This window comes from Emys orbicularis, chromosome 11, assembly GCF_028017835.1.
Source record: "Emys orbicularis isolate rEmyOrb1 chromosome 11, rEmyOrb1.hap1, whole genome shotgun sequence".
Lineage (NCBI taxonomy): Eukaryota > Metazoa > Chordata > Testudines > Emydidae > Emys > Emys orbicularis.
In genome coordinates this window covers 56,582,719-56,597,005 of record NC_088693.1, presented here as the reverse complement: position 1 = coordinate 56,597,005, position 14,287 = coordinate 56,582,719, and the positions used below count along the sequence as shown (strand labels likewise).

The window sequence follows — 14,287 nt, the reverse complement described above, 5'->3', positions numbered from 1 at the left end:
AAGTGATTTGAGGGAGCCCTGCAAGAGGCTGAGGGATCAGTAGTTACATACATTATAAGAACAGTATTTGAACCATGAAATTATGCTATAAGAGCGAAAAATAGGAGATTTACGAAGTATTTTTCCTCTATTGTCTCTGCTTGTTAAAGAAACAATTCAAATACATTAAAGCCCTGATCCTGCAAAGACGTATGCATGTGTTTAACTTTAAGCATGTGAGTAGTCCCATTGCATGTACCATTGACTCCAGTGGGACTATCCACATGTGTAAGTCTTGCAGCTACCTAAGGTCCTTATCCTCCAAATTAGAGATGCTCACCATTGTTCAGACAGGTGGTACATACATATCTTAAATTGGGTCGTTCCCACTACATGTTTAGTATAATAAACAAAACACCGTTTTTAAATATACAGAGAAAAGACAACAGTATTTTTCTCTTTTTAGGAACCAAGGTTACATTCTGTGAGAAGAAATTTTTCACATCCTTCATCTGTGAGTTTGAAACCTCGATATACACGAAGCCCTCACTTTCATCCTAGAAAAGACTACAGAATGGAAGATACAATTCTCACTCCACCTTCCTCTACAGACTCTGTTAAATAGACTCTTAGATGTCTACTATGCTAATATGTCTAGCACATGGAGGGTATGTAATTTAGTAACTCTCAACATTTACTGAGTATGCCTAAATTAAAATGGCCTTTTTTTTGTAAAAGGAATAAAAAGAAATCTTGCAGTTCATGTCAGCAAACACAGGATATGCAGGATAAAATCATGGTTTCCTTTATCAATTAATGCACATTTAGGTGACAGACTTGTATTTGTGATATACAGACTATTGTATATGCACTATTTATTAAAGTAGTTTGAAAACAGCATATTTGTATTACAGGAAAAATCTAAAATTCATTTTTGTATCAGATACATTACAACAACAGACATTTTCAACATTTGAGCCATTTTCTTGTAGACTGACAGCATATACTTGATTTGGATACCAATTATTTTATTTTACATATTGTTATTTAAACATAATTGTATTTTTTCACGTCATGTATAGTTTGTGTAACTTTATTTTGTTGTTGTTGAAATCAAATCAGATAAGAATTCTTGCATAGGTGTAATTTTAGTTACTTTGTGATAAGAATTTTTAAGAATATAATTTGGACAATTTGTTTATAATTCTATACCTTTATCTGAGGCTGACACTGTTCTTAAATACAGTAAACAATACATTCATGTTTATATGATTTTTAGCTATAGAAAATGAGCAAGAATTTACTTAATACTTTATATTTTAAGACAACTGAAAACCTGCACCTAGCATTTAAGTATTAATATTTTTCTACAGTCTATGCAGGATTAAAAACTCATTGACTGACTATATCATGTGTTGAGATGGAAAACAATTTTCTCCTCAGCTGCAAGGACTTAATAATTTATTCCATCTTTTCCCCCTTTGCCTTCCTTCCATCTATATTATTACATTTTAAATTCCTGATAGATTAAAACATGACTACTGTATTTAATATGAGTGCAAGCCATGGCTTATTGTTTATGTAGTCTGAAAGTCTTTATCTCTACCTTTCTTATATATGTAAAATGTTTTAAACTCTTTTTTTAATTTTTGAACTGCTTGATAGTGACTTTCCAACTGCATTTGCAATATTCTGTTTTAGTTTTATATCAGGTGAAGGTCTTGCAGAGTGGGCATTATATATAGCAGTAGTAGATACATACACAGATAGTATTCAGTCTTATTTAAAATCCACTCTAGCAATCAGTGGTTTTCTTTTATATTGTGCTGGGCCTTATTCGGCTCTTTCTTACACTGGTTTAACTCCAGTTGATTGACATTGCTGAGAGAGGAGAGTCAATCCCATAGTATATCATTTTATTTACTGTTTTAGTAACACTCCAAGACTAAAGCAGTTTTGCACCATTGTTGAACAGAAACAAGATCACACATAAATATGATTTATACCTCTTGTAAAAAACGTTTGTGATGACCCAACAACTGTCATTTTTAACAGTTTATGTCAAAATGTAAATATAACTTGGGTTCTTGAGGATATCAGCTCATTGTTTTGGGGCAGATCTTCAGCTGGTTTAAATTGTCAAAGCTCCATTGAGACAATCTACGCCAGCTGAGCATCTGCCCGGTTGTCTTTATATTTGGTTTCGGTGTTTGAATGTATCTGAATAGACATGTTCTAGACATTGGGCACATCCTAAAACGGCTTCATCTATGTGGAAGCATTTGCTCAGTTGTAAATACGGTTTTTGTAAGCAAAGGTAGCCAGGAAAGGTCTTGTGTTCTGTTATTACAGCCTTATTTCTAATATCATGAAACAATATACATATCAATTTGACTCATGTTTAGAGTTCACAGTTTTAGTTTGTTCTTTGTTCTACCAAAACATTAGTTTTATTACAATATTTTTTAAATTATAGAGGTCCAAGAAGTAAATTTGTTATGCAGTAATGTGTTCAGCAATTTTGGTTTACATCTGAAGTCTTTTGATCTAATTTCTCAAAGGTGAACAAATATTATGCAGTTGTTGATATGTATATCAGGTAAAGGGTATCTAAAAAGCCCAGATATTCACACATTTATTATTTCCATTTATAGGAACAGATTTTAGATTATAAATATTGACTTTTGGTTTTATTTTCTTCAGAAACATAAGGGGGAAAATAATCTGTGAAATAACAAATGTTAGTCTGATAATTTTATTAGTAGTGCAAAAATAAAAGATGGCACAATATCCATTTTGAAAAATCTCTCTCATACTCAATCTGAGTGACTATGCATTTATTTTATAAATAATGTAACACGTTCCCAGTGCTACAAAGGCAGATGCAGCATCTCATCTAAAGAGCAAGCTTTTAACTATAGTATTAACTGTCGTTTTTTTAAATTGAAGAGCTCCATTGACACCTATGAAGCTCTACACATGTGCATGGGAGGAGGCCTACCCAAATCAGATTGCAGGATCAGTGCCTATACCAATACTATTCTTTGTCAAGATAATCAAATATGACAAATTTTCCTCCTCTTCAGTATCCTTATCCACTGACAACCTTTGATGTTGAAGCCAAATTAATTTTCTGACTTAGCCACCCAGTTTGTATTTTCATTATGCTAGAAAGCTAGCTTTCAAAGCACTACTAACAACTGATACTGACTGAATTTTGTATTCTAGATAGTTATGTGGCAAAATGCTAGTGTGAACATTTGCTGTAGGGAACACTGGAAAATCATATTTACCAGAAATTTTGACTGACAGAAAAATTACATCTGAACTGATATCAATGATCATCATCGCTCCCAAACATTTTTTATGCATTAGATCAAGGAATGTCATAATGTTAAATAAAGTAGATTTTCCTCTATTTGGATAGTAAATACCTGTTTTGAAAGGTTAGAAGTAGCATTAACACAAAATATTAATCTTTCTTGAGAACTAGCAAACAATTCAGTTTCATCATAAAACAATTTAATTTGCCATTTTAATGTGATTTTTTTTGTATTTAAGGTATTCTAAAATGCATTTACCAAAATAGGTTTCATTAAGACAACAATTTTCTGTGTCCTATATAATTTTTTTACCATTATGTTAATGAACAAACTGCATTCCAATAACAATTTAGTAAATGCTAACAGAACACATGGCTTTACCTGTATGTTAGCATAGTTTTAAAATGTAGGAAGTTTCAAGGATGCGCCGTTATTGTAAGATAGGTTTGTAGAAATGTGTTAAAGGTAAAGTAGTGCAGTAATTTCAGCTCACCTGGACTAAAGCTTTCTTCACTTCATGACAGCTCTCTATTTAAGTGAAGAAAACAAACATTTAACAAGTCATTTTTTAAAGAAATGAAAACTATAATAAGGATGTCTTAATGATACATCTGTACACTCCTATCAGAAAACTAGAACCTGTTGTGCAAAAAAAAAAAAAGAAAAGAAAAAAGTTTGAAATGTGGTAAGCACTTATCATGCTTGGCTAGCTGTACTGTGTAGCTCTCATTTTAAAGTGAATACAAAATAATTTATTTAAGACGTAGCAGAAGGGTACAGGTCTCTTTTGGACCTTTTGAGATATTAATATTTTTAAAATATATTTAAAATGATAGCTTTAAGAGAGCCATATTGTTATTTTATACCATAGCCTCTTTCCATCAAAATTAGCTGCAGTTAATAATAAATGTATACATTAAATATAAACAGAATGCTCTTTATGTGGTTCATAATAAAGTTTCTGAGTATTTTGACTTTTGGAAATTGAAGCATGATAAAACTAAAGCTGACATGTGACATACAGTTTAAGTTTTGTCTTATATTAGTATGCAGGATTTTAGCTAATCGGATGAATGTTTGCTTTGATAATATATTCCAGGTGCATTTAATCTGGTTACTGCAGCCTTGTTCAGTAAGGTGCTGTTGATGTACAGAAATAAATGTTTAAACAATAAATTCATAGACCTTAAGATTTTAGTAAACCTGTTACCATTTAGAATAGTAAAACAAACATCTAATTTTGTGTTAAAACTGTTTGTGTGAAATATAGTCATAAAAAACAAGTTTCTGTAGTTTGTAACTTCTAATAAAACTCTGTTTTTGTAACTAAAAGGTTAATTCAAATAAATGTTCCTGTATTTACTGCTCATGGTGTAACTTATTTTTGATCAAGTAGACTAGAATAGTGTAAAATGATAAATACAAACATTTGTATTTATCAGGGCATTGTTTAAAAAATGAATTTGTAAACTTGTACAATAAGGCTACTGCATTACTGTCACTTAAGCAGAGTTATGTTTTCATATGTGTTAGATTAATTACACTATCTGTTTAGGAAGTTAGGTTAAAATAGCATCCAGGTGGAGGAATAGAAGTTTCCCTCTCTCAGGGTCCCTTGGCAGCCTATCAATTTCTTCAAACATCCAGGAGGGAGATTATGGATTAGGGGATATTCCAGAAAAGGATGAGAGACAGAACAAAATACATAGAATTTGCCAAACCAAGTAACTTGTAAATGGTATATTCTGTTCTCTGAAAAATAATCTTCAAGTATGTGTCAGTGTGGCTCCCACTGTAGGTGTGCATGATCCTCGTGTTTTCAGGGCTGAACATGTGCCCTGTGCTACCTCATGCTCTCATGTAAAGGCATAAAGGGTGGAGCAGCTGCTATTCTCCTTCTGTTCCCTCTTATTTCCAGGGCCAGCTCCAGGTTTTTTGCCGCCCCAAGCAAAAAAAAAAAAAAGCCGGAGTGCCGCCACCAAAGAAAAAAAAAAAAAAAGACCGGAATGCTGCCCCTTGAAAAGGCTTGGAACGCTGGTGCCTAGAGCCGGCCCTGCTTATTGCCCATGACAGTAAAACTGAACCTGGACTGTGTCCAACCCATTACTGTTTTTGAGCTTCAGACTCAAATTTTTTGTGAAGAACCTTTCTTCACCTTCTCATTAATTTGTTCATTATTCTTTTTTCTTGGCTGTTCCTATACATATATATATATAAAAGATGGGGGAGACACCCCCACCAGACTGCTCTACTGCAGGGTGAGCAACTTCATATCAGCTGCTGGCAATAGTGGACTCTAACCCTCATGCAATGGTCTTATGCCTTTATCAATGTGCAGTACAGATGTCTTTCCTGCCTCTGGGAAGGACACATCCCTGACAAGTGTTCCATCCACTGCTTAGTCTCAACCTGAACCTGAAAATTGAGATATGGGAGTCTCAAATTACATCTCGGAGCAATTGTCAGGAACTCAGCTGGCTCTGGGCGCAGTTGCCTGGCAACTCAATGAGCTTGACTGAGCCCAATAAACTCAAGCTAAGTGACTGTGCTCCCTGATTGGACAGAAGAGCCAGCAAATAATCATTTAAGCCTTGTAACAACAGCAGCTGCTCAATAAGTTCTACACCATACCTGTGCCAGACTTGCTTCCTGTACTGATCTTTGCTCCAACCTGCACCTGTTCCTGCTCCAGCTCTGGTCTCTACCTTGTTCTGCACATCCTGACTCCTGGTTCTGAGCACAACTCTGGTTCTGTACTGACATCTGATTCCTGGCTCCAACCAGTGGCTTGTCTCCTGACCCCAACTCTGGTTCTTCTTTCCAGCTCTGCTCTGACCAGTAGGCATAACTCCTGTTCCATCAACTAGGTCACACCACCTACACCCCCAGTGTGTGTAACAACAATCCATGAAGTTTGCATCTGATCCCAAAGAGAGAGAAATTCTCCAAACTGGAGTTGAGACTAATATCAGCAATTGCCCCAGAATCCAAGTACCATACCACCAGTTCCAGTGGGAAGAAGTAGTCTAAAAAGTTGCCAAGACCACTGACACTGGCACCAGGAATCCTTGGTGCTAATCCGATCAGCACTGATGACGTTGGCACCAAATGCATCTGCACCATTCAATTTAGATGCCAAGCAACACACCTGCATTGAGTGCAAGCTCAGACTGGACAACATGCCCATCCCATAAGGAGGACCCAAAACACTACTCCTTCACTATTGAGGGATAGGAGCAAGGCACTGACAATGAACAAAGGCATGAGAGACTATACTGACATTGACACAGAAATCTACCCTAGTACTAACACTGGCACTGACGAAAGAGCCCATCCTACTACAGAGCTGTACCTTCAAGGAACCACCTTCACCCCTCCTCTCAGCATTGGACTCAGCACCATCAGCACCAGACATGTATCCAATGGCACCACCATTCCCAGAGATGTACTTCTCCTTGCTGTCTCCAAGCCATTCCTTCTCCCTGGTTTTGAGCCAGGAACCCTCTCCTGGTAGACTGAAACGATAGCTCCAAAAGCACCCCGTACTGGGTACTAGTGCATTACTGTCAGTGGATGGGCCACCTGCAGTCTGGCCATTACCTATACAATTTACCACAATGGCTGTAGTGGCCCAATTGGTGCCCCAGTTTCCCAGAGTGGAGTCCCATCACATGTTTCAGCAAAAAGGAGAGGTCTTGATCATTGTTGACATCAAAAGCCAGCCCCTCTTCACTGGAACTGAGGACCTTCTTTATGAAGCAGCAAAGATTGCTTGAGAAACACTGCAAGTGTCCTCCCCACCTAAGGAATCCTCCTCTTCTCTAGTTGAGACTGTCACCTCAGCCCCAACATTAGTCATCAATTACTTTAGGGACTTCCAAGAACAGCTGAAAGCTTTGATAGAGAGGCAGAAGTGATCCAAGAGAACACACACAAATTGTTTGGTATCCTCAGCTTCGCAGTGCTGACAAGAATTGCTCTTCCAATCAGTGGGAAAATATTGGACTCAGCAAATGAACTGTGGCACACCCCAACCTTATTTTGCCCTACTTTCAAACCAATAGAAAAGTTCTGTCAAGTCCCAGCTCAGGGCTTTGAACATTTTATATGCATCTGACACTATGGTTGTTTGGGGTATCTGTGGTCCAGGAAGAGTTCAGGTCCACCAAGGGGACGCCAAAAGAATAAGGACCCCAAGAAACTGACTTCTTTGGCTGGAAGACTTACTTGTCAGCCTCCCTCCAATTCTGCATCCTGAACTACTTGGCATTGTTTGCAAAATACAGTTTTCTGATGTGGGACAGAGCGACTCCCCTTCCTATCAAGGGTCTGGCAGGACTCGAGGGAGGAGCTGAGATACACCATCCAAGAAGGGCAGATAGTAGCAAAAACAGCCCTACAACCAGCAATGGAGGAGCCCAAAATGGCTGCTTGATCCATGGCCATGGCAGTCACAAAGTGCTGGGCCTCCTGGTTACAGGTATCTTGAATTCCAAAAGAAGTCCAGGTAATGATAGAATACTTGCCCTTCAAGGGCATGGAGCTCTTCAGCAACCAGATAGAAAAGGCATTCCTTTCCTTCATGTATTCAAGGGCAATGCTGAGATTCTTGGGAATTTACACTCCAGTGCCGTACCACAAGCCGTTCCTGTACCAGTCCCCACAAAGCATAAAATAATCTTATTTCCACAGTCACCAACTGGAACACTTGCCTAAAAAGCAACCCTGTTAAAACCAGGAGGTGCCAATTATCCTCCTACTCTATTGTGCATCAGGCTCCCTCCCAGAGGCAGCAGATTTGACAGGGATATTGAGAGTCATGTCAACACCATGCCAGAAATTGCCTTGTCCCTACTTCCATTGGGCATGGTCAGAGATTACAGCCAACAAATATCTGCTGTACTTTGTCACCCATGGCTGCCCCATCCAATTCCTTTTTTGGCCCCCTACCTTTGCCCACTACCTTCCCCACCATAATTTTCTCTGTCCTTTAGACTGCTCCATCTATTTGTGACTATACCTGGCCGCTTCAAAGGTCAGGCTATTTCATTGCAAAAACTGTCAAAATGGATGCTGCATTTCATTATGTTACCAGCTGGTTGGTGTACTTCTCCCACCAATTAGTAAGGCTCTCTCCACCAGAGCCCAATCGACATACTTATCGTACTTCTGAAATGTGCCAATATCTGAAATCTGCAAGGCACATGAAGCAACCCACTCACATTTGTCAAGCATTATGCACTGATCTTAACTACTAGATAAGATACCAAGTTTGGGAGAATAGTATGCCAATCTCTATTTAACTGATGTAGCGGATACTACTCATTCCCATCATTCTGAGAGGATACTTAGTCACCTTCAGTAGGATCCACACTGACACATACTCAGAGAAGACAGAACGGTTATTTACCCTACAGTAACTGGGGTTCTTTAAGATGTTGTGGTCAGTGGGGATCCCACGACCTACCCTCCATCCTTACTTGTTTGAGTCATGGACTTAGAATTGCAAGGGAACTGAAAGAGTGTTGCTGCTGTTCCGTCCTGTATGCCCTCTCACTGGGTCATGAGGCGACTCAGGGTGCATGCATGGCCCCAACTAACACTGCTATTCAAAAGATTCTGAGTTCATGCACATGAGGTGCATGCACACCTCCAGTGTGATTCAAACTGACTACATCATCTCAAAGAACCACAGTTATTGCAGGGTAAATATCCATTCTTTAATTATGAAATATTCTCTTTAAACCCTATACTAAATAAATTTCTTACTTTTTCATGAACCGTGAAACAGTTCTTATACATTTAAATGTTGCTACAAAGAAACAACTAACTAATGTCGGTATAGCTTTTTAAACATACGTTTTGTTTAACTAAAAAAAATACTGACATTAGTTCTTCAAAAAAAACCATTTACAAGTGTGAGAACTATTTTGCTGTTCATGTAAAAGGAAAGATTTTTTTTTAGTATTAGGTTTTAAGATTTAGTATAAGGTTAAAATAATAGTAGTTGCTGGGGGGACTGAGCCAATACTAAGCAATTCTGTATATAAATTATTTGAATACTGAAGTACCCATCCACTTCAGAGTGGATGCTGACATTTTCTACCTTCATTCATTATTCTAGGACTCCTCATTTGGGCAGACAGCATCATCCCTAGATCATGAGACAGTAGTCTTTCTGGACACTAGAAGGGAATTTAGCAGGGAAATGTAATTTAAGGTGAAATAGTTTTGTAGCCTGGTATGGTTCAACTCATGTAACTCTTTAATACAGTGTGCTTTACAGTCTAACTGTTCAGTTCCTCTCAAATTTGAGCCCAAAGTTTCTGAGAGCCTCTCTCATCTTTTTTTGTTCATTTTTTTCTAGATTTTTGAAAGTAAGCCAACTTTAATTTAACCCTTAGTAATAGGAATCCTAAAGGCATATTTTGTACATGCCAATACTTTATTAAATGTCTTATGTCAATAGTGATTGATATAGTTCTTATTATAATGCTGATCTCTTAACCTTTGCATTCATGTGCCTGTGTCGTCTAAAGACCTGAGCATTCAGACCATAATTATGAGAGATGCTTGGTCCAAATATTCTCTCATTCCTTGTTTTTCTGCCTGTGGGTCTAGGAAGTATCCATTTTTTCCCTGTCAGTTGCATTTGTGTTGGATCTGTCTGAAACCTTAGTAACTAGTAAGATTAGTTTGTTTAGTTTTTAGAAAATTAGTACAGCTTTAAAGTTGCTTTAGTTCATTATGTGGTGCCCATCACTCCCTAATCTCAAAATGGAATATCAGGACAATAGGTCCATCTTTAAAATATGTGCAGTCTGCAATAAGTTGTCTATTGCACATCAGCCCACCAGTGATTTAAAATGTCTGTGTGAAGACATCCTCAACGATGCACGGCCAGTGTTGCTTTTGCCCCTCAGCTTGGAGTAAGTAGATAGACTGTTTGAGGTTGTCCTCCTCCTCAAAGACCCCTTATGGACTCACTTAGCTCCAACCAGTTGAGTCTCTTCTGAAAGGAGTAGTCTCGCAAGTCAGAGCAAGAAGTCTGATCCAAAACAGTTTCTAGGTCCTCTGATACAGTACTTGAGGTATGTTCTGAATCTCAGAAATCTTTGGTTCCACCCTTGGCTTAATTGACCCAAAGGAGCCATGAAGCACATTGGATGCACAGAATATGGCTTTTTTGGACTAATTACTGGTAAACTTCTTAAATGAAAGCACAAACTATGTATTAACATTATATACACTACAATGGAACAGGAGTAAAATCAGAGAACATGAAACTATGAATTTAATGCATTAGATTTTGGTAGTCAGCCAAAGAGAGGTTAGGACTAAAACTGGGTGAATTTTTTTGGCAAAACCTTTCTTTGATCAAAAATACAGATTTAAGTCAACCAAAACATTTCACAAATTCATGTTGATTTCAGTGAATTGTTCTGGTCAAAACAAAAAATATATAAGATTTTAGAAATGTCAAAACGGTTAATTGATGTTAAATAAACATCTTATTCTGATTTTGGGGCTATATTCACACACCGAAACCACAGGAGGAGGAGGAGCTGCCCCCTCATAACCTTTACCCCAGTGGTTAGGGCACTCGTGGGACGGGGGTGATGATCTAGGTTTGAATCCCCATTCTGGAGCAGAGACTTGAATCCAGGTCTCCCCCCTGCCAGGTGAATGCCCTAATCCCCAGGTTAAAGGATATTTTGGGGTGGGTCTACATACTTCAGTGTTCAGTGCAGGAGGGACTAGAACCCAGGCATCTCCCTCCATCCCTTCCCCAGTGAATGTCCTAACTACTAGACTAGCAGGTCATTCTCACGCTCTTTTCTCTCTCTGACAATCCAAAACAAAATTTTTCTGACTTTTTCGATTCACTGAAAATTCCAAAAAATGTTGGGTTTGGTTCAACCTGACCTGAACCAATTTTTTCCTCCTATTTTTTTTGAATTGCCAAAAAAAAAATATCAATGAATTGTCCAGTTCTAGTTAGGACACTGTATGCAAATTGACAGCAAAATCAAACTCCCTTCTCTCTGTGTCTCACCATAACCGGCTCAGCTAAAACAATACAGTACACAAGACCTTTCCAAAAGACCCCTCCTTTTCAAACTGCTATCCTGATATAATAAAATACCACACATTAAGCCAAATTCTGTCCTCTGTGTTTCATGGGCGCATCTCCCACTGAAATCACTGACTATTATCTTGCTCTGATGTACATCCTGGTACAACTGCATGCACTGGGTTGTATGTTAGGGCAGCATTGGTACCAGTGACTTCAATGTGAGTTCTGTTCCTGCACCTGAAGACAAAATTGGGTCTACTGTGTCACTGTTGTCTATGTTGTTGCTACACCATATCCCATTTTCTCCACTGTAAAAAGCTCTTTTATGTTACAAGTTCATAGAGCTGTGTGATGTGATTTAAAACCATCTCTTTACTAAGATGAAAATCCATTGCTGTACTAATCACTGTAGCAAGTCTGATGAAAGAAAAGTCTTAAACTACTTAATGTACTTGGAGAATGGAAGGGAAATGGCCACTGAACTTTGTTCATACTGCATAACTTGAAACAACAGTCTCTTTGGTTTAACATAAGGTGCATTTTAGTATGACTTTTTAAAATAAAATATAACAAAAGTTGAATTATCTTATTAACCTGGATTTTTTAAAATAAATTTTACATGATCATGTATGCTTTTCCATCTGAAAGAAAATTTCTGTGGAAAGAAAATAGGAACCAAACTTTCAAATCTAAAATAGAGTCTAAACTGCTTTTCATTTACTTTCCTCCCCTTTGAGATGCCAGAAGCAATTTCCTCTTGAAGCTGACTTCCTTTCTGGAAATGATTTTCGTCTCTAACCATGTTGAGACTCTCTTTTCTCATTCTTTCATTCTGACTTGCTCTTTTTCCTCTCATTTACAACTGCATCTGAATAGATCTTCTGACAGTAGGTAATTATATATGTTTCCCTCTAACTTTATTATTTCAGTTCTTTTTTGCCTCATTATCAGTCAGCCAAGAGGGATAGACAAAGCACTATTGGTGTCCTCTGCAACAGAATGCCGATGGGGGGGCTGGCTGTAAATTGACGTGGCATGGAAAATCTCTGCTAAGTTGTAGCAGCTTGTACGTTTCTGTAAAATCAAGCCCACTCTTGCTGAGTTAGTAGCTTGAAGTCATTGTGGGTGCAATGCTTATATGAAAAAATTAATAGAAAATGTCTTCACTTTCTAACTTGGGAACTGAAATTTTTCTGTCTTTGGATTTATGGCTACTAGTAAACAAAATCCAAGGCAGTGAAGTTTGTTACTTCTTTTTTTCAGAGTAACAGAACTTGCTGCTTTCCCCACCCCCTTTCCTGCAATTTTTTCTTTGCAGATCTTGCCATGGGGTGCGGACTACGAAAGCTAGAAGACCCAGATGATAGCAGCCCTGGAAAAATATTTTCTACGTTGAAGAGACCGCAAGTGGAAACAAAGACTGACTCTGCTTATGAATATGTATTGCTGGATTTTACTTTAGAAGGTATTTTTCTTCTATTTTATATCTTATAAGTTCTTGCAAAAGGAGGAATTACATTTTACTATTTTTATTTCTTCTGACTAAAATAAGAGAAAGTGAAGTTCATTTACCTTATCAAAGGTAATCAATATACCAGCCTTTTACTTGGAAATATAAGGTCCTCAGATAAAATTAAAGTTGAAACTTCTTACATATTAAACAAAAAAAAAAGTTACACAGTTGTCCTTATTAAGGAAACTGGACAAAAATTGCTTGAAAGATTTTCCTAGATTCCTGTGAGCCAGATTCTGCCATCCTTTTTGACTTTGAGTAACAGACACTCACATGAGTTTAGTGTGGCTACTCACAAAAGTAAGTACACTCAGCGTGAAGTGGTGGAATCGCCCTAAATGAATAACTCTTTTTTAAAATGTATTCAGCTTCCAAAAACCTATACTCATAGCTCGTTACTTTATGTGGAAATAGCTTCTAAGATGCTATAAGGAAACATTTTTTCAGCCTTATGGCAGATATTTTAGTAAGAGTCTTATAGACTAGTTATTAATGAGCCTATTTTTAAATCCTTCTTTCTACATCTTACTTTGCAACTGCTTACGGGTCTTTTAAAACTGTGCCTGAAATAAAATTAAAATCTCTATGTACATTTAGAGGCAGACAGTACTCTGTGGGGTACTTCCATTTGCAGGGTGTCCCGTCTCTAACAGAGTAATTCCCTGTTCCAGAAAGTTGAAACACAAATAAACAAGCCCAGATGGCTGCCCTCTGACAACAGACAGCTCTGTGCTGCAGTTACTTTGTAGGACCTCACATTTTATAACTAACCGTTTTACTAGATGTTCTTGTTGGCAGGGATTTAAAGTAAATACACTGATAAGTGGAAAGAGTCAAAAGGGGGGAAATTGTGATGTTATCTGTTATGTGACTTGGTACAGGAATATTTTAATAAATATAAAAGTCTGACCTCTATTGAACCAGGTATTTGAACTGCCAGATTACATTAATGTTCATGTTTATACATATTGAAGTGTTGATGATTAAGTAAGTGGCATGACTTGATGAATAGAAAACATAATATTGTACTAAATTATAGTACTTGACAACCAACAGTATTTTTAGCTTTTAATTAGAAAGAGGAGTTGTTCATTCACGTGTTCGGTTCCGGAAACAAAACTTCTTTGTATTGCGAAGTAGTAGTAACAATATACTCCAGGACTAGAGCTGGGTTGTGTAATACATAAATTAACTACCTGCTACTGTATTGCTATGAATGTGTAGGATAATAAAACTTCTTTTCTTGACTCTGAAGTTTGTTTGGAGTTCCTAAATAGTACACTGTGTTCTAAATCATATTTTTAAGCACAAAAGTTTATGAAAACAGTGTGGAAGGGATGTGTTTTAAAGAAGTTAGTTGTTTTCAATGTTAAACTCAATATGTACTTAGTATGG

The 14,287-nt window shown here is 37.3% G+C and overlaps 1 protein-coding gene across 1 annotated transcript in view; it reads left to right on the top strand.

Annotated features, from left to right (window-relative positions):
* Positions 1-12,705: 12,705 nt before the first annotated feature.
* Positions 12,706-14,287, top strand: part of RFTN2 (raftlin family member 2) — a 58,703-nt gene continuing 57,121 nt past the window's right edge. Inside the window, exon 1 of the mRNA XM_065413834.1 lies at positions 12,706-12,844. Within this exon, the coding sequence (XP_065269906.1) occupies positions 12,706-12,844 (139 nt within the window). The remainder of the gene's footprint in view (positions 12,845-14,287) is intronic.